Below are 19,819 nucleotides of genomic sequence, written 5' to 3' on the forward strand. Positions count from 1 at the left end.
TGGCGAGGCCTGTTCTGAGTGGAACCTTTCCTGTTAAACCGCTGTATGGTCTAGGCCAGCCCTCAAATTTTCCACTCGCCTACTCGCATTTTGCGAGTGGAAAATTATGTATGGCGAGCTACTGCCAGGGGAAGAGAGGAGAGGAAAGCCGCCGAAGGATTGGATAATGTCAGCGGCGGATCATCCCGCTCAGCTTTAATTGTAATGGCCGGGCGCTCGCCGACATACACAGTTCCGTCTCCTAGCGCGGCTTCTTTGATAGACAGAACACCTGGCCAACCAGGACGTGTTCTGTCTATCAAAGAAGCCGGGCTAGGAGGCGGGACTGTGTATGTCAGCGAGCGCCCGCCAATTACAATTAAAGCTGAGCGGGATGATCCGCCGCTGACATTATCCGGCCAGCAGGACTGATGGAGGGGTTCAAGCCCAAGTTGGAAAAATCGGCAGTACATCGGTACAAGGTAGGGTGGGATGGATGGATGGATGGCTGCTCTGGCTGGGCGTCTGTGTCATGGGAGGTGGAGGGGCCCTGCCAGGAGTGTTTCTGTGACAGGAGAGAGCGGGATGTGCTCTCTCTGTCTTCTTGCCGGGCTTCACACACTCCTGTCAGATCGGGACTTCTCCCCTGAGTCAGAGTGGAGGTGGAGCGGAGGAGAAGACAATTAATTCCTAAAGCTTTGCACGGACAGCTCGGGAGAGATGCGGCTGCAGAAGGGGAAGAAGATTGCGGCTCAGGAAGGACACTGGATGTCAGATCCGGACTATACAGAGTTTGTTATCCCCTGTCCTCCGAGTCAAAGCAAGCAATGTGGAAAGGGGGCGGGTAACAAACTCTGTATAGTCCCGATCTGACATCCAGTGTCATTCCTGAGCCGCAATCTTCTTCCCCTTCTGCAGCCGCATCTCTCCCGAGCTGTCCGTGCAAAGCTTTAGGAATAGGAATAGGCTTCTCTTAGGCTCCTCCTCTGCTCTGACATAAGAAGAGGAGGATCACAGAGCGATGTATCTGGTATCACAGGTGCTGAATCTGAGGTCTGTGACATGCTGGAGGAAAGGGTGAACTACACTGGGGTACAAATCTTATCCTGTCACCTCCCAAATTCCCATCTCAGCACAATCCCCCCCCTCCCTCCTAGCACAACCCCCCCATCTCAGCACAGCCCCCCCCCCTCCTAGCACAACCCCCCCATCTCAGCACAGCCCCCCCCCCTCCTAGCACAACCCCCCCATCTCAGCACAGTCCCCCCCATCTCAGCACAATCCCCCCCTCCTAGCACAACCCCCCCATCTCAGCACAGCCCCCCCCCCCTTCCTAGCACAATCCCCCCATCTCAGCACAGTCCCTCCCCTCCTAGCACAACCCCCCCATCTCAGCACAATCCCCCCTCCTAGCACAACCCCCCCATCTCAGCACAGTCCCCCCCCTCTTAGCACAACCCCCCTCCCATATTGATCCCACCTAGAAGTAATCATCTTCTCCCCACCCCTCATGCTACAAATTCTCTTATTCCAACCCCCCTCCCCCCAGGGACAATCCCCCAAAAAGTATTTGTACTAGGAGGGGTGGGGAGAAGATGATTACTTCTAAGTGGGATCGATATGGGGGGGGGGGGGAGCGGGGTTGTGCTGGGATGGGGAATTTGAGAGGTGACAATATAAGATTTCTTCTAGCAGGGGAATTGGGGGGGAGGGTGCTAGGAGGAGTGATTCGTGCTGGGGGGGTGAGGATTTGTGCCAGGAGTGGGGATTTGGGGATCGCCCTTATAGAGATTATTGGAATGTGGTGGGGGGATGGATTTGTGCCAGAACAGGAAGTCTTGGGGCTGTTAAAAAGGGGTATTGGGGGGGGGGGGTTGTGCCAGTAGGAATAATGGGTTTTTTTGTGCTAGGGGGAAAATTTTGATGGGGGGAGGATTTGACGGGTAGGATTTGTTCTAGGAGGTGAAATTTGGGGGGGGGGTACTAGGATGGTGATGTGGGGGTTCCAGACACTGATTAGGCTGCACTGATGGGCACTGAAAACGTTGTTATTAATATTTATTTTTGTAACTTCTGCATTAATGCAAAAACATTTAACAGTATAATTTTATGGCGTGTTTAGGGGCGGAATTAGGGGCGGGGCAGGGTAGGAGTTGGGTGGGGCAACTGGTGGCGAGTAACCCTTAAGGCCTGGCTAGTAGCTCAGGACTTTAAATTTTGAGCCCTGGTCTAGGCCACCGTGCTGCAGCTCAGTTTCAGGGTCTTGCCAATCTTATTATAGCCTAGGCCATCTTTATGTAAAGCAACAATTATTTTTTTCAGATCCTCAGGGAGTTTTTTTGCCATGAGGTGCCATGTTGAACTTCCAGTGACTAGTATGAGAGAGTGAGAGCGATAACACCAAATTTAAAAACACCTGCGTCCGATTTACACCCAAGACCTTGTAGAACTAATGAGTCACATGATACCGGGGAGGGCGAATGGTTAATTGGGCCCAATTTGGACATTTTAACTTAACTAACTCACTCACTTTTGTTGCCAGTGGTTTAGACATTAATGGCTGTGTGTTCAGTTATTTTGAGGGGACAGCAAATTTACACTGTTATACAAACTGTACACTCACTACTTTACATTGTAGCAAAATGTCATTTCTTCAGTGTTGTCACATTAAAAGATATAATAAAATATTTACAAAAATGTGAGGGGTGTACTCACTTTTGTGAGATACTGTAAAATATATGAGTTTTGGTTTTTTAAATAAATTACTGAAATAAATTAACTTTTTGATGATATTCTGATTTTAGGAGAGGAACCTGTATGTGTATCTCACTTCCTGTTCCGCCTGTGCGTGATGACGTCATGTATCCATGCCCCTGACACGTTTTGTCATCCAATCATGACTTTATCAAAGGGAAGCTAAAGTCACAGTGGTCTCCAAACTGTGGCTGTGAGCCAGATGCAGCTCTTTGCTACTCTTTTTCTGGCCCTTGGGGCAGTATTCCTCCCACTGATACCAACAGTGGGACATAAATCCTGCCACTGACAATAAAGATAGAACACTATTCCTCCCACTAATTCTATTCCTCCCACTAATATCAATGATGGGGGCACTAACCCGTCCACAAATATCAATGATGGGGCACTAATGCTTCCACAAATATCAATGATGGGGCACTAATCCTTCCACTAATATCAATGATGGGGCACAATGATTCCACTAATATCAATGATGGGGCACTAATCCTTCCACGAATATCAATGATTGGGCACTAATCCATCCACTAATATCAATGATGGGGCACTAATCCTTCCACAAGTATTAATGATGGGGCACTAATCCTTCCACTAATATCAATGATGGGGAACTAATCCTTACATTAATATAAATGATGGGGCACTAAACCTTCCACTAATATCAATGATGGTGCACTAATCCTTCCACAAATATCAATGATGGTGCACTAATCCTTCCACAAATATCAATGATGGAGCACTAATCCTTACACTAATATCAATGATGGGGCACTAATCCTTACACTAATATCAATGATGGGGCACTAATCCTTCCACAAGTATCAATGATGGGGCACTAATCCTTCCACTAATATCAATGATGGGGAACTAATCCTTACATTAATATAAATGATGGTGCACTAATCCTTCCACTAATATCAATGATGGTGCACTAATCCTTCCACTAATATCAATGATGGGGCACTAATCCTTCCACTAATATCAATGATGAAGCACTAATCCTTCCACTAATATCAATGATGGGGCACTAATCCTTCCACTAATATCAATGATGGGGCACTAATCCTTCCACTAATATCAATGATGGGGCACTAATCCTTCCACTAATATCAATGATGGGGCACTAATGATTCCACTAATATCAATGATGGGGCACTAATCCTTCCACTAATATCAATGATGGGGCACTAATCCTTCCACAAGTATCAATGATGGGGCACTAATATCAATGACGGGGAACTAATCCTTACATTAATATAAATGATGGGGCACTAATCCTTCCACTAAAATCAATGATGGGGCACTAATCCTTCCACTAATATCAATGATGGGGCACTAATCCTTCCACTAATATCAATGATGGGGCACTAATCCTTCCACTAATATCAATGATGGGACACTAATCCTTCAACTAATATCAATGATGGGGCACTAATCCTTCCACTAATATCAATGATGGGGCACTAATGATTCCACTAATATCAATGATGGGGCACTAATCCTTCCACAAATATCAATGATGGGGCACTAATCCTTCCACTAATATCAATGATGGGGCACTAATCCTTCCACTAATATCAATGATGGGGCACTAATCCTTCCACTAATATCAATGATGGGACACTAATCCTTCCACTAATATCAATGATGGGGCACTAATCCTTCCACTAATATCAATGATGGGACACTAATCCTTCCACTAATATCAATGATGGGGCACTAATCCTTCCACTAATATCAATGATGGGGCACTAATCCTTCCACTAATATCAATGATGGGGCACTAATCCTTCCACTAATATCAATGATGGGGTACTAATCCTTCAACTAATATCAATGATGGGGCACTAATCCTTCCACTAATATCAATGATGGGGCACTAATCCTTCCACTAATATCAATGATGGGGTACTAATCCTTCAACTAATATCAATGATGGGGCACTAATCCTTCCACAAATATCAATGATGGGGCACTAATCCTTCCACTAATATCAATGATGGGGCACTAATCCTTCCACTAATATCAATGATGGGGCACTAATCCTTCCACTAATATCAATGATGGGGCACTAATCCTTCCACTAATATCAATGATGGGGCACTAATCCTTCCACTAATATCAATGATGGGGTACTAATCCTTCCACTAATATCAATGATGGGGCACTAATCCTTCCACTAATATCAATGATGGGGCACTAATCCTTCCACTAATATCAATGATGGGGCACTAATCCTTCCACTAATATCAATGATGGGGTACTAATCCTTCCACTAATATCAATGATGGGGCACTAATCCTTCCACTAATATCAATGATGGGGCACTAATCCTTCCACTAATATCAATGATGGGGCACTAATCCTTCCACTAATATCAATGATGGGGCACTAATCCTTCCACTAATATCAATGATGGGGCACTAATCCTTCCACTAATATCAATAATGGGGCACTAATCCTTCCACTAATATCAATGATGGGGCACTAATCCTTCCACTAATATCAATGATGGGGTACTAATCCTTCCACTAATATCAATGATGGGGTACTATTCCTCCTCTTACTGAGCACAGGCTCAGGTAACTTACCACCAACCCTGAGGCAATGTTAATTCTTACTAATACTGGGACCAGGACTATTTCAACCCCCACTGGTCACAATCCAGCCCTACTATAGTCTGGAGGACGATAAACTGACCCTTTGTTTGGAAGGTTTTAGATACCCCAGATGTACACTTCCCTTTGCTCAATACTCAGCAGTGGCAGCAAAATGTTAAAACTAAAACCTGTGTCCCAATCTGCTTTACAGCACTGCAATCTTTACTTACAGATTTGTATAATTGCATGAGCACTGCAGATCAACGAGGAATGCAAATCTGGAAAAAAAAAACAATCTGAGTAGCAATGCAACTTGATATGAGCATCACCCAATCTGAAGTTGTGAGCACTGTATAAAAAGGGAGATGAATTATATTTTTGTTTTCAAGGCAGAGGACCAAAAATGTGAGTTTGTCCTGGGCCGAGCACCAAGTCTCAGGAAGGGAGGGGACTATAAGACTGATATTGTGTACAGCACAGCTGACATGTTTGATTTTCCTTGTGATTGTTTTGATCAATGCTGTAGTGAGCTCAGGACAACAGTCCGCAAATTCTACGTTATCAGAAGATGCAATGTCAGTGTTTGCTAACAAATACTTTGTTGTAGGTGAAATTGGCAGGTAAGCAGTAGAATGGTTTGATAAGCAGATTATTGCCACTGGCAGACTTTGTATGATGTACACAAAGAACCTTTGGATTGTTAACAATTTTCTAAGGGGAAATCTGACAGGTTAGCACAGCCTGTCCTCTGAACTGTAGATTCGGAGTAACAGCTGATGATTTCCTGGACCTCACTCAAGCCTTTCAGGAGTAAATGAAATATTTTACTCAGAAGTCACCAGGACATCGGGCAAGTTACTATGCTGACGTAATAAACCCGATCTAAAAGAGGTATGCAAACTCAAGTGATCTAGCAAGAGAAATAAATACCATAGTTCTAAAAAGTTCATGGGGACGGCCCTGTTTACAACTGCATGGAAAATTAGAACATTCTGTAGACAAGCCAGACCGAGATTTATGGAATAAATGACATGTTTTCATACTGATCGAACCAGTGACAATGAAAAATCGCTCATAGGTGAGAAAAAAACAGAGGCTACTGTTGCTGACGTCTGAAAATGCTAACTGCCTGGCCAGTATGCTGACCTGGTTTGAATGCACTGATTGATTTACTAAAGAAATAGATCCTGTTTACCCAACAAGGGGATTGTTAGTAAATCAGGTGAAGCTGTGTTCATTTTCAATGGCCAATCATATGCTAGCAGAAGTCCAGATTTTGTTATTTTCTTTGCACGTTATTGGGTATTTAGACTGGAATTCCACCTATGCTTTTTCCATTGAAATCAAAGAAAGCGCATCAAAACAAGTCACACATGTTGCAATGCACTTTTTATTCATGTCAAGGAGTGTCATTGTGCACATCATAGCTGAGTTGTTATGAGACTTAGGCTGGATACACACTATACAACTTTAGTTGTTAAATTTCCTTTAGATTTAGCTTCAACTAGGTAGTGGAAGGGCCTCCCTGATTGCCTACATATTGAAAGCGTTTAGGTTTGATCTCATATTATATGGTTTTGGTAAATCTAAAGGAAAAAGTCTAAAGAAAATTGTATAGTGTGTATGGACCATTAGGCAGGGTTCACGCTTATGCGACACCAGACATTTTATGTGATATGCACTGCATTGCTGCGCACATCACTAACAATGTCTGTGCAATGCAAATTCATCCATAAAGCTGGTATGGCTGAAATCACATCACATTTGCATCAAAATTGTCCAGGACCCTATTTTTTAGGTCCGCACTGGAGTTGGAACACATGGATGTTTAGAACCATGCAATCAGATTCCATCCGATTTCACAGTTCCTATTGTGTTCTGAAAACAGATTTGGTGGTGTCATTAACTTTACACAGTTCACAGACTGCAGTGTGAACTGTCTGCGAGTCAGATGCGATGCAGGAACCCGCACAGGAATCACTGTGCATCACATAAGTGTGAACCCAGCCTGAGAGGAGTGCAGGCTGTTAATCACAGCCAATGTTTATTACTTGTAATCGCTGTAATTGGTTCACAGAGAGCGCAAGTCACAAAGCCACTCCGATTGGCTCTTTGATTTTAACTGTGAAATGCGCTGGCAGCGTGATCTCAGATATTGTGAGCGTGGCTGGAGCGTGCATATGCATTGTAAACAAGGATGTCTGTAATCATTTTCTCAGAATGTAGAGGAACTAGAAATGTGTAACCATCCCCCATGCGTTTATATGAACATTTTTAATCTTGCCAATCTGTTGAGACATTGGGGTTGATTTACTAAAGGCAAACAGTCTGTGCATTGCAAGTGTACTGTAAGTGTATTGCAAGTGCAGTTGCGCTAGATCTGAGGGGAAGCTCTGCTGATTTCTATCATCCAATCATGTTTTTTTTATTTCCCTTGCATGTTCCCCTCAGATCTAGAGCAAATGCACTTACAGTGCACAGACTATTTACCTTTAGTAATTCAACCCCACTGTCCGGAGATCAGGTTAGTCTAAGTGGCTGTATGTTTACATTGCATGGGAACAAAGTCACAACCATATGGGAGTCTCTTGAGGAGGCATCATTTGTGTATATGTTTTTAATTAGACTTTGTTAAAATAAAAGTCTATACTTTTATATATTTCAAAAAATATTGTCAATGTTGTGGAGTCATTCCATGGGGGGGTACAAGGATAGTCCTTTTTTTCTCACCTTATATATGATTTTTTTTCATAGAATTTTGGATGTGGTGCCCCAATATTAAATACATTGGCACTTTCATTAGCATCTTCTCAGCATAAAAAGTACTCCAATTGGCTACGAGTTGATTAAAGTGATTGTAAAGGAAACAGTTTTATATAAAAAAAAAATAACAAACTTGTCAAATGCCATTGTTCTTTTGACTGAGTCTTATGCCTAGCTACTCCAGAGACCCTGTGATGACTTAGAGGAGGCGGCGACTGTCGGAGGACGTAAGAGAAAACAAACTTGTCATACTTACCTGCTCTGTGCAGTGGTTTTGTACAAAGCAGCCCTGATCCTCCTGTTGTCAGGTCCCCTGCCACCTTGCCGAGTGCCCCCATAGCAAGCTGCTTGCTGTGGGGGCACTCATACATGGTCACTCTCGAGCTGGCTCTCCATAAGACCCAGAGAGAGTGGCCCAACCACCCCCCCCCCCCCCACTGGCTGTAAATGACAGGAGCAGTAGCCAATGATCCTGCATCTCAGCCAATCACTAGGGAGAGACCTGGGAGCGCCACTAGATTGAGATCAGGCTTAGGTAAGTATTTGAGGGGCTGAGCTGCACACTAAAGGTTTTTTACTTTTATGCATAGAATGCATGAAGGTAAAAAAACCTTCAGCCCTTACAACCACTTTAAATTACATTGATTTATTCACCTTTAATGTTTACTGAATGTCACATACAATGCTTTTGAAATATACCCATTTATTTATATTTTTTCACACAAGATTCACACAGCTTTCATTTAGGATTCACACATTTTTCAACTAAATCGATTTAGGAAAATATGTAAATCTTGGGTGCAAATATTTCCAAATAGACCCTAGAAATGGTTCAGGCAATGAATGAATCTCTAGCTATGTATGCAGAGGTTTGGTCTTTCTACCTGCAGATTTATCAACCAACCAGGAAAATCAAAGCCAGCAAAATAACTCACATGTGTAAAGTAAAACCTGTCATGAAAAAATCTTGAAGGCTGCCAGTGCTCATCCCTCATTCTGAAACTGTAAGCTGACTGGCTGTCATGCTTCAATAACATTGACCTGGACCTCGTATGCAGACTTTTCTATGGACTTCCTGCTTGGTCACAGAGATAAAACCAGAGGATAAGCTACCCAAACAGGCAACTAACATGCTCAGAAGGAGGCCGTGACAAGTTTCCTTTAAAGAGGTAGTAAACTGCATAAAAAAAAATAAAATAAAATAATAATAAAAAATAAAAAAAATCTGTTAAGTCATAATGTGCTAGTATGCATTGCATTAGGGATCAACCGATATTGTTTTTTTTTGTTGACAATACCAATATTCTGGCTATCGTATATTGGTATCACCCGATATTTTGTACATTAAAAGTTTTGAAAAATAAAGACAATTTTTGACACAAATCTGGTACTGAACATGTTAATTTTGGTTTTATGTTTAAAGGCTGGCTTGCTGGCACCCTGTGATGGGCGGCTGGCTGGCTGGCACCCTGTGGTGGGTGGCTGGCACCCTGTGGTTGGTGGCTGGCTGGCTGGCACCCTGTGGTGGTGGGTGGCTGGCTGGCTCCCTGTGGTGGTGGGTGGCTGGCTGGCTCCCTGTGGTGGGTGGGTGGCTGGCACAGGGCCTGTGGGTGGCTGGCTGGTACAGGGCCTGTGGCTGGCTGGCTAGCAGGTACAGGGCCCGTGGCTGGCTTGCACCCTGTGATGGGTGGCTGGCTGGCACCCTGTGGTGGGTGGCTGGCTGGCACAGGGGCTGTCGGTGGCTGGCTGGTACAGAGCCTGTGGGTGGCTGGCTGGTACAGGGCCTGTGGGTGGCTGGCTGGTACAGGGCCTGTGGGTGGCTGGCTGGCTCGCTGGTACAGTGCCTGTGACTGGCTGGCTGGTACAGGGCCTGTGGATGGCTGGTTGTCTCGCTGGTACAGTGCCTGTGACTGGCTGGCTGGTACAGGGCCTGTGGGTGGCTGGCTGGTACAGGGCCTGTGGGTGGCTGGCTGGCTAGCTGGTACAGTGCCTGTGACTGGCTGGCTGGTACAGGGCCTGTGGATGGCTGGTTGTCTCGCTGGTACAGTGCCTGTGACTGGCTGGCTGGTACAGGGCCTGTGGGTGTAGGTGGCTGGCTGTCACCAGGCTGCTGTGGGTGGGTGTATGGCTGTGATACACTCCGGCGAGACTAGTTCCGAATCCAGACGAGGCTGTCCAAGGCGAGGGAGGCGGCCTAAGAAGACAGAATGACGTCACGAAATTATCGGCAATATCAGTAACTTCCGGGGCTGATTCCGATATATCGGGGAAAGTGCATATCGGCCCTCGATATATCGGCCTTGCCGATAATCGGTCGAACCCTACATTGCATACTAGCACATTATAACAGACTTACCTGAAAACGAAGCCCTCAAGCAGTGCGCTGTCACCACTGAAGGGGCTTCCATCTTCACCCGGACTTCTTTCCAGGTTCGGGGTATCTGATAAGCCAAGCCGGGGCGTGGAAGTCTCAGTTTACGGCACGGCTCTGGGTATGCTGTTCCTTTAGAGAGCCTGCGCCGGTGACATCACCGGCTGCATCTAAAGTAAATCTCTCCTAAATGGTGCACGTTACAAGGGAGTTTACTCCCACTTTAGAGTGGAAGTAAACCCTTCTATCGTTTTCAGCCAAAGGTGCCATCTTGGCCTCTATTTAATCTTCAACTGCCATGATGCTGCACATGTGATCAGTTATGACACCGGCCATTGGATGGTTTGAAAGTTTGGTTGAGAGCATAACCAATGTGACAGTTACATTCCTGGCACATGCCGTAATGTAATGCTTTTTTTAAACTTAAACGAAGGGTTTACTTCCGCTTTAAAGAAACTAGTAAGATTTTTTTTGTATCCATGTTTCTCTAATTCACAAGGTCCAATTGGTCTCTTGACAGCTGCTCCAATGCTGGAACTGACAGAGGCCATCTCTTTTATTACTGCGGTGTGCCTGCCCGCCTGCCTGGGTTATTCCCAACAGCTGTTTAGAGGAAAGACAGGCCATAGACTGACTAGAGAGAACATGAGGGCAGCTGTCAAGGAATAACCTGGACCTTTTTCAAGTGGTAAATAAAATCTGCAGCATGGCGTATTTTTCTCCAACCTTCACCTGAAATGCCTTCATAATACACAAAGCAGAAAAGTCTATCTCTGTCCAGGACAATGATTACTTTACAGTCCTGAATTATTTCAATACTGGAAATGAAGCAGATGGCAGAAATCTATTATTGCCCAATGACAACATTGTTATTATAACTGAGGATTAAAAAAGATTTCCACTTTTGCAGTCAAATAGGGATAAACCCCTATTTTATATCGAGTACATGTTCCCATTTACACAGCATAACTTAAAATATATATATCAATTGCTTTTACACATTTAACAATACCACCTACCTAGCCTTCCCATTCTATGGAAAAAAACTTTTTCTAGGTTTTAGATAGAGAGAAGAGGGATTAGACCACCTGTCACTTTTTATTGCGGTCTCTTCTCCATTTAGTTTACGTTTCCACTATTGCGACCCCAAAGTTGCACGATTTAGAGCGTGACTTTGAGTGCAGCTTTGATCCAACTTTATACTCTCTGGATTAAAGTCACATCAAAATAGTGCAGGCACCTTTTCCAAGTCGCATAGATTGGAACGGGTGCCATTAAAAACAATGGGCTGTGACTTATGTGACTTTGTGTGTCCAAAGTCGCATGAGAAGTCGCACTAGTCCTGCTTACCGTTATTATCAAAGTGAAAGTATAAGAAAAAGTGAAAGTATAAGAAATTCACAAATGTTGAGTTGTCCAGAAAACAGTAATGAAGGGAAATCTTACATAGTTACATAGTTACATAGTAGGTGAGGTTGAATAAAGACAATAGTCCATCCAGTTCAACCTGTGTAGGTGTGTGTGGCTGTACTCATCTCACATACCCCTGAATGTTCTGATCCTTGAGATGTAAGTCTAAGAGTCTTTTGAAAGCCACCATACTACCCGCAGAAACCACCTCTTGTGGTAGAGAATTCCACAATCTTGTAGCCCTAACAGTAAAGAACCCCCCACGTTGCCTGAGGTTAAAACACTTCTCCTCTAATCGCATTGTATGCCCTCGAGTCCTCATGCAATCCCTTCGAATGAACAGCTTTTTTTCTAAGCTGGGATCCCCATTAAGATATTTATAAATTGCTATCATGTCCCCCCTCAGACGTCTCTTCTCCAGGGAGAATAAATCGAGCGATTGTAGACGCTCTTCATAGTCAAGGTCCTCCAATCCCCTAATTAGTTTAGTTGCCCTTCTCTGGACTCTCTCCAGCTCCAACACATCCCTCCTGAGGACTGGCGACCAGAACTGGACAGAATACTCCAGATGCGGTCGGACCAGAGTTTTATAAAGTGGAAGGATTATAGTCTTATCTCTGGAATAAATCCCTTTCTTTATGCATGCTAATAATCTGCTGGCTTTGGCAGCTGCCGCTTGACATTGCATGCTGTTGCCTAATCTATCATCAACCAAGACTCCCAGATCTTTCTCCATTTTTGATTCCCCCAAGGGTTCCCCCCTAGCGTGGATTGTGTTTTTATGTTTTTAGTCCCCAAGTGCAAAACCTTACACTTCTCCACGTTAAACCTCATTTGCCATGTCGTTGCCCACTCTGTAATTTTGTCCAGGTCATTCTGTAGGATATCTGCTTCATGCTGTGCAGTTATTGCCCTGGCCAATTTTGTGTCATCTGCAAAAACTGATAACGAACTACTGATCCCAACCTCAATGTTGTTTATGAATAAATTGAACAAGGTTGGTCCCAGGATCTTCCAATAGTTGTAGTGACAACCAGGGATTCCCTCAATTTGGAGAAATTTCCTCTAACTTCCTTTGTTGGTTCTGGGACAGGAAGTAAAGGCAAACCTCCCCAATGGGACACAGGTGGCAAAAAAAGAAAAAAACTGAGAAGGGTTATAACTAGTGATCGACCGATATCGTTTTTTTTTAATACCGATATTTTGGTCATCGGATTTCGATATCGGTCGATATTTTTCGGTCATGTAAAAACATTTTTTTTTCTAAAGGTACTCTTTTAGAGAGATCTGGGGGTCCACGAGACCCCAAACCCCTCCTCAGCACCAAAAAGCATTCAAAACGCCAAGTTTGGCAGTTTTAAATGCTGTTAGTCTTTTTCATTTGGCGCCGAGTACCCGGAAGTGATGTCATGACATCACTTCTCAGGGTTTTTACATGGAGACACAGTACACCGGGTCTTCTCTTTGGCAGCGGCGGTGGTGGAGGTAGGATACCCAGGTCTCCCGGTGGGACGGGAGACCCGGGCGAGCCACGGAAGGCGGCGGGGGGTTTGGGACAACATCCCCTCTCGTTCCCTGTGGGATGGGGTCTTCTCTTTGGCAGCGGCAGCGGTGAAGGTAGGATACCCAGGTCTCCCGGTGGGACGGGAGACCCGGGCGAGCCACGGAAGGCGGCGGGGGGTTTGGGACAACATCCTCTCTTGTTCCCTGTAATGACAGCTGAACGGCTTCTAAGCCGCATTGGTTGTCATTACAAGTCAGCCCACCGTCGGCTATGGTCACTGGTGATGCCTCTAGCTGCAGGCATCACCCAGGTAGAAGCACTTTCCCGAAATATCGGCAAAATCGGTAAATCCAAAGGGCGAAGGATGCACTTTCCCCGATATATCGGTTTTGCCGATAATCGGTCAATCCCTAGTTATAACCCTCCCTTTATTCTATCCAAATCGAAAGAATAATGCCTTTAGTTTTACTTTAAAGATGAAATTTAGTCAAACGTTTTTGTTCCCCTATAGCTGCAGTCACATCACTTACCTATACTGAAGCATGTCTCATGCCATGTAGGCTGCTGCTTCATATTAGAAACCTTTTCTGGAGGGTGCCCAGTTCTCTGCCTAGCACTGAACTTCCATCACAGCGGGGTTAGTAGTTTTGGGTCTTTGGGCTGAGCTGCATTCAAGACTCTCTGACAAGGACAAGCTCCACCCTGTTTACACTGAATGTAACACAATTAGAGGAGCACCGAATGTAAGTTTTGGTACCGAAAATGCAGGATGCACTTGGCCAAAACCCGAAATCGAAAATTATATATTTTTTAAACTATATATTTGTATAGAATTGTATTATGTTCAATTTTTTTTATTAATATCAAGAATTTAAAATGAATATGAATTCATTGTCGGCCATTATTGGCACCTTTAGCGCAAGAAAAGCTCAAGAAAAATATATCCCTTTAAATTCTAATTCTACGTATATCTTCACACTGGTCCATTGCACTTCCGTTGTGGTGTTAAAAATCCTGCTTGCTGCATTTTTGGTCAGTTAAAAAATCTGCACCAAAAACACACCTCCCCGTTAAATACGCAGCAAGAATGCATCAATAACGCACCTGTGTTACGTTTTTGATGTGGTTTTTTGTGTCACCTGACCTATGAAAAACACACCATAAGCATGGTAAAAATCACAGGAAAGCCACGGTAAATTGCCGTAAAGTCGCATGCATTTTTGGTGCCATTATCGGTAACTTTTTCACTTATCGGCAAATTGCCGCTAACACCATTTCCAGCCGATATGTTTCTGCCGCTGAAATTTGGGTGCATCTATAAACACAATCGCTAAAATCCTGTCATTCATCCAACTCCCCCCATTCCGAGATCATGTTACACACAGAGTAAAGCAGGTTGGACTTTTCTCAATGGATGAGAGTGGAGTAGGGAGCAGATCCCTGTTGGACCCATTTAATAGCAGTTAGCCCCCTTTCACGGAAGGGTCTGATCAGGTCCACCTGTCAATTTTTTGGGCGGACCTGATCAGGTGGTTTGTTCACCTCTTTGGACTGGCAGGTGTAATTTGACCTATGCCCGCTTACATCCACCTACCTCCGATCTGTAAAGAAACAAGAAGGGGATCCGTCCTCCTCCGTCCAGGCAGATCGGAGGGCGTTCGGGTACAAACCGACAGCAGTCTATTTACACATGGCCGCACATAGAGGAGAGCAGGCCCTTTCTGTGTTCGCTCTGCAGAACACGGACATGTCATCCGCATGCTCTGTTTTGATCAGCAGGGGATCTGCAACATGTGAAAGGGGCCTTAAAGTGTTACTAAACCCACAACGGTGAAATCAGTCTGTATATGAGGTGAGCCATGCTCGTTATACTCACTGTGGAACCTAAGGGTTAATCCTCCACATTGGATAACAAGGCTGTTTTATCCTGTCTTCTGTGATCCTCCCCTTCTTCCACTGGCTCCTAATAATTTCCTGATAACACAGAGTCTATGGAGTCACTCTGGTGTGTATTGCTAGAGAGGTATTTTTATTTTTAGGAGGGTGCCTGTGATCAACACAAGGCCAATCAGCACTGTCCAGACAGGGTCAGGGGTCTTGTAGTCTCATAGGTCAGTCAGTAAACTCCTCCTACAAGCTTTACAAGTGCTTGCCTGGACACTGATAGAAGTCACAAGACTGCTTTACACTGCTGATGAGAAAAGGTATTTAGCACTTTATTTATAAACTAATTGAATTTCCATGTTCTATGTACTGTGGGAGACCAGATCTAGTGAATGCATGGTCCTGAGTTTAGTAACACTTTAGGCCCACCCAAAGACCTGAAGCTATTACCCCGACCATGCCAGGAGTGCAGCACCAGGATAAGGACCAGGTACCCTGCAGAGAAGATTTCTACACAAAGAGCATACATTGGGAAATTCGTCATAACAGGTAAGCGATGTGACTGCAGTTTTAGAGAAAATATTAACTTCTGACTAGACTTCAGCTTTATAGAGGGGGCTAGTGAGGTATGTTTACACTGTGCTGGTAGATCTCATTATCACTTGTAAATTAGATTTTAACATGGTCCATTCTACTTAAAGATAAGTGGTAGATTATATTTGAATATATCTTCCTTCAGTTGGACTAATTGCACTTTGAAATTGTTCAGAAAATATTACAAGCTGCCTGAATGTACCAAATGTAATTAACCCCTAATCAGCAGACAACCATGGTACAATGGTTGCAGCACATCCTTGTTTACTTGCATGGGTATTGCTTAGCAGGCTGTACTGTACGCCAAGCATGACAGGGAGTATAATTCCTGCCGCAGCCATGAAGCAAAGTATCGCGGCCCAGCATGTGTACACTCCGCCCCACTGCCTCTGCAGCAAAAGAGGGAGCGGTTGAGTTGCTGTAAAAACACAGCTTACCCACAGGATTATTATCCCTTACTAATTGCAAGTACAAATGTTCAGTAACAAAGGACAGCAAGCCAAAAACGCGAGGAGTAGGGATGATCCTAGTCTAAACCTAGGTCAAACGGTCACTTGACTGGACCAATCATCTGCAGCCAGATCTATTACTGGCCCAGTACAGTGACAGCTTCCTGGTGGGCTCCCTCATTGAATCTGAATATACCCCGGCTCACCCCCAACCAGGAATCACTATGGGAATATCAACACTGTACATTTGGCGCCTTTTTTGTTTTTCTGAACTAACATAGAAGTAGAGGAACATTACCCAGATATCGAGATGTATATCCGTGAGACGTCCACTTCCATTGTAAAGGTCCAAACTCAGCTGCTCCAGACTCAGCCGCTCCTCCAGGTAGTGACCCAGGTAATGCTGCAGAAGATACCTGCAGGCCCGCGTCTTGATGGAGCTGGACCATGGGAATAGCCAGCGAGACATGCTGGGAACAGAGACGGGGCAGGGGATGGGGGTGGGAGAGATTGGGGAAGGGACAAGGAATCCACTCTCACCTCATACCCTACAGTGCTGTGGGCTATCCGTCACCCACCCTGCCTGACAACAAATCCCCAACCTGCCAGTATGGTTGTCACTGGAGAAAAATGTTAGAGCAGGTACAGCAGTACCTCAGTTGATGCTCAGATCTACAGTCTAGTATACCTCCAATACCTCTACTGATGTCCCGATCTATAGTCTAGTATACCTCTACCGATGTCCCGATCTATAGTCTAGTATACCTCTACCGATGTCCCGATCTATAGTCTAGTATTCCTCTACCGATGTCCTGATCTATAGTCTAGTATTCCTCTACCGATGTCCTGATCTATAGTCTAGTATTCCTCTACCGATGTCCCGATCTATAGTCTAGTATACCTCTACCGATGTCCCGATCTATAGTCTAGTATACCTCTACCGATGTCCTGATCTATAGTCTAGTATACCTCTTCCAATACTCTGATCTGTAGTCTAGTATTCCTCTGCCGATACTCTGATCTATAGTCTAGTATTCCTCTGCAGATACTCTGATCTATAGTCTAGTATACCTCTTCCAATACTCTGATCTATAGTCTAGTATTCCTCTTCCAATACTCTGATCTATAGTCTAGTATTCCTCTTCCAATACTCTGATCTATAGTCTAGTATACCTCTTCCAATACTCTGATCTATAGTCTAGTATACCTCTTCCAATACTCTGATCTATAGTCCAGTATTCCTCTGCCGATACTCTGATCTATAGTCTAGTATTCCTCTTCCAATACTCTGATCTATAGTCTGGTATACCTCTACCGACGTCCCGATCTATAGTTTAGTATTCCTCTTCCGATACTCTGATCTATAGTTTAGTATTCCTCTTCTAATACTCTGATCTATATATACCTCTTGCAATGCTCTGATCTATATATACCTCTGCCAATGCTCTGATCTATATATACCTCTGTCAATGATCTGATCTATATATACCTCTGTCAATGATCTGATCTATATCTGATCTATATATACCTCTGCCAATGCTCTGATCTATAGTCTAGCTGTTCCTAGGTGATAATACCTATGCTGATGCTCATATCTGGTGTATTTTCCTAGGCAGAGCAGGAAGTGTCCCTTTCCTGTAGGCTGTCAGTTGTATATAGATGACATCACCATAGGCTATCTCTAGCACAGGCCCCCCGGTATAAATAGCCGTCACCCTGTCCCCCTTGGTGTCGCCTTTTGTCTTGTGACTGAAGTGTTGTCAGGCAGCCCCCAGGCGCAGGTCAGCAGCCCTGTGTGCCCCCTATGGTGTCTCTCTGTTCTATAGGGGAAGCTCTCTGTACAGCGGTCTCCTCACGGTTCGGGCTTTCCTCCGCTTTAAGAGGTCACCGTATTTCAGCACCAGCACTCTACGACGCCCGGTTCCGGGTCACTATCTGTTTTGCTTCTCTACCGAGCACCGCCCCTCCGTGTTACGCTTTGACGGCAGGGCACCCGCAACCAATCACATGAGGCAAACACGTTCGTCGTGGGGGGAGGAGCAGGAACTAGTGGGGGCGGCCATCTTGGTACACCCGGGGTGTCAATATTAGCAAGTGTCTGCTATGACTATGTTATGGTTGTTGGAAGTAGGAAACCTGTTCTGACAGACAGGGATATGTGATATACTTCAGAAAGTGCTAGTTGTTTGACTGTCTGTCTCTGCCTGATCCCAGGGAAGTATGCAGATGAATAGGGTCAAAGCTCTGAACAGGGGCATACTTGTGCTAGGTCACTGACCTAAAGTAGAACTAAAACCAAACTTTTTTTTTCTTATTTTGGATAGTATAAATAAGGGTAAAACCCCCTCTATTTTTTTTATTTTTTTTGCTCTCTGTGTCCCATTGAGGAGATTTACCTTCACTTCCTGTCCCATAGCCAAAACAGGAAGTGAGAGGAAATCCCTGCAAATTAAGGGAATTATTTGGGGACCCCTAAGACACTAGAACTAGTGGTCCCATCTGAAGATTCCCCTCTATTACTTTTCTAGGGACAACCCAAAGTGCGAGATTTTTTTTTTTTTACTTTCATTTTGATGATACCTATAAACAGGATAAATAGAATTGGTGAATCTCCCTAAAACCCCATTCAGACTAGCGCGACTTGTCAGGCGACTTGTCAGCCTGACAAGTCACGCTCGGTCGCTCGCCATTGATTAGCACAGGACCCGTTCTAATAGGAGCGACACAATTTCTGTACTACTTTGGTGCGACCTGGGAGCGACTTGCATAGACTTCCATTATGTGAAGTCCCTGCAAGTCGCGCCGAAGACTTCACAGGTTGCCCCTCAAAGTCGGATCACGCCAGTCTGAATGGGCTCTAATGGAGGCACAGGTAGCAATAAAAACCTGACAGGTGTTTGAATTCATCTCCTCTCTGTCCAAAACTAAAAAAGTTAGTTAAACTTAAAAGGACTGAATCCACTGGGCTATCATGGCAGCCATGAAATTAGCATTTCAAGACGGCAAATTCCAGCGTATCTATTTACCTAAAGAGGAACTTCACCCTTCTGTGCCCAAAAAATTCCTGTTGTTTTAATAGTAATGTCTGTGTATATTATGAAGACTAAATACACTTACAAGGTCAAACTAAAAAAAGTTGAGTGTTGTGGGCAGATAGAGGGCACCGACATCCGAGATTACATTAAAGTGGAACTTTACCCATAACAACTTGATAAAAAAATATGTTCTTTAGCAAGGAACATACATTCCATAATAATATGCTACCAACATCAGTGTGTGCTGTAGATTGCCTCCATCATTGCTCCTGTTTTTTTCTTGCCGGAGGCTGCCATTTTGCTGAAGCCCAGAGCCCCTGAAAAGCAGTAAATCATAAAGCAGAACTAAACCCGTCAATATAGCGGTTTCAAAACAGTTAAGTCCCTGGAATGCTGGGATTGCTAACTGTCACAATTGTTCTTAACCAAACTATCAAACCATTAAATGGCTGGTGTCCAGGGATGCACCGAAATGA

General features: G+C 44.4%; 1 protein-coding gene across 1 annotated transcript in view; it reads right to left on the bottom strand.

Moving 5' to 3' along the window:
• The window catches only part of ATG2A (autophagy related 2A), a 207,421-nt gene extending 190,407 nt beyond the window's left edge, over positions 1–17,014 (bottom strand). Inside the window, exon 1 of the mRNA XM_082270316.1 lies at positions 16,607–17,014. Coding sequence (XP_082126442.1) covers positions 16,607–16,777 — 171 coding nt within the window. The 5' untranslated portion in view covers positions 16,778–17,014. The remainder of the gene's footprint in view (positions 1–16,606) is intronic.
• Between the last annotated feature and the right edge of the window lie 2,805 nt (positions 17,015–19,819).

Source organism: Pelophylax lessonae (assembly GCF_965119305.1).
Source record: "Pelophylax lessonae genome assembly, chromosome: 10".
NCBI lineage: Eukaryota > Metazoa > Chordata > Amphibia > Anura > Ranidae > Pelophylax > Pelophylax lessonae.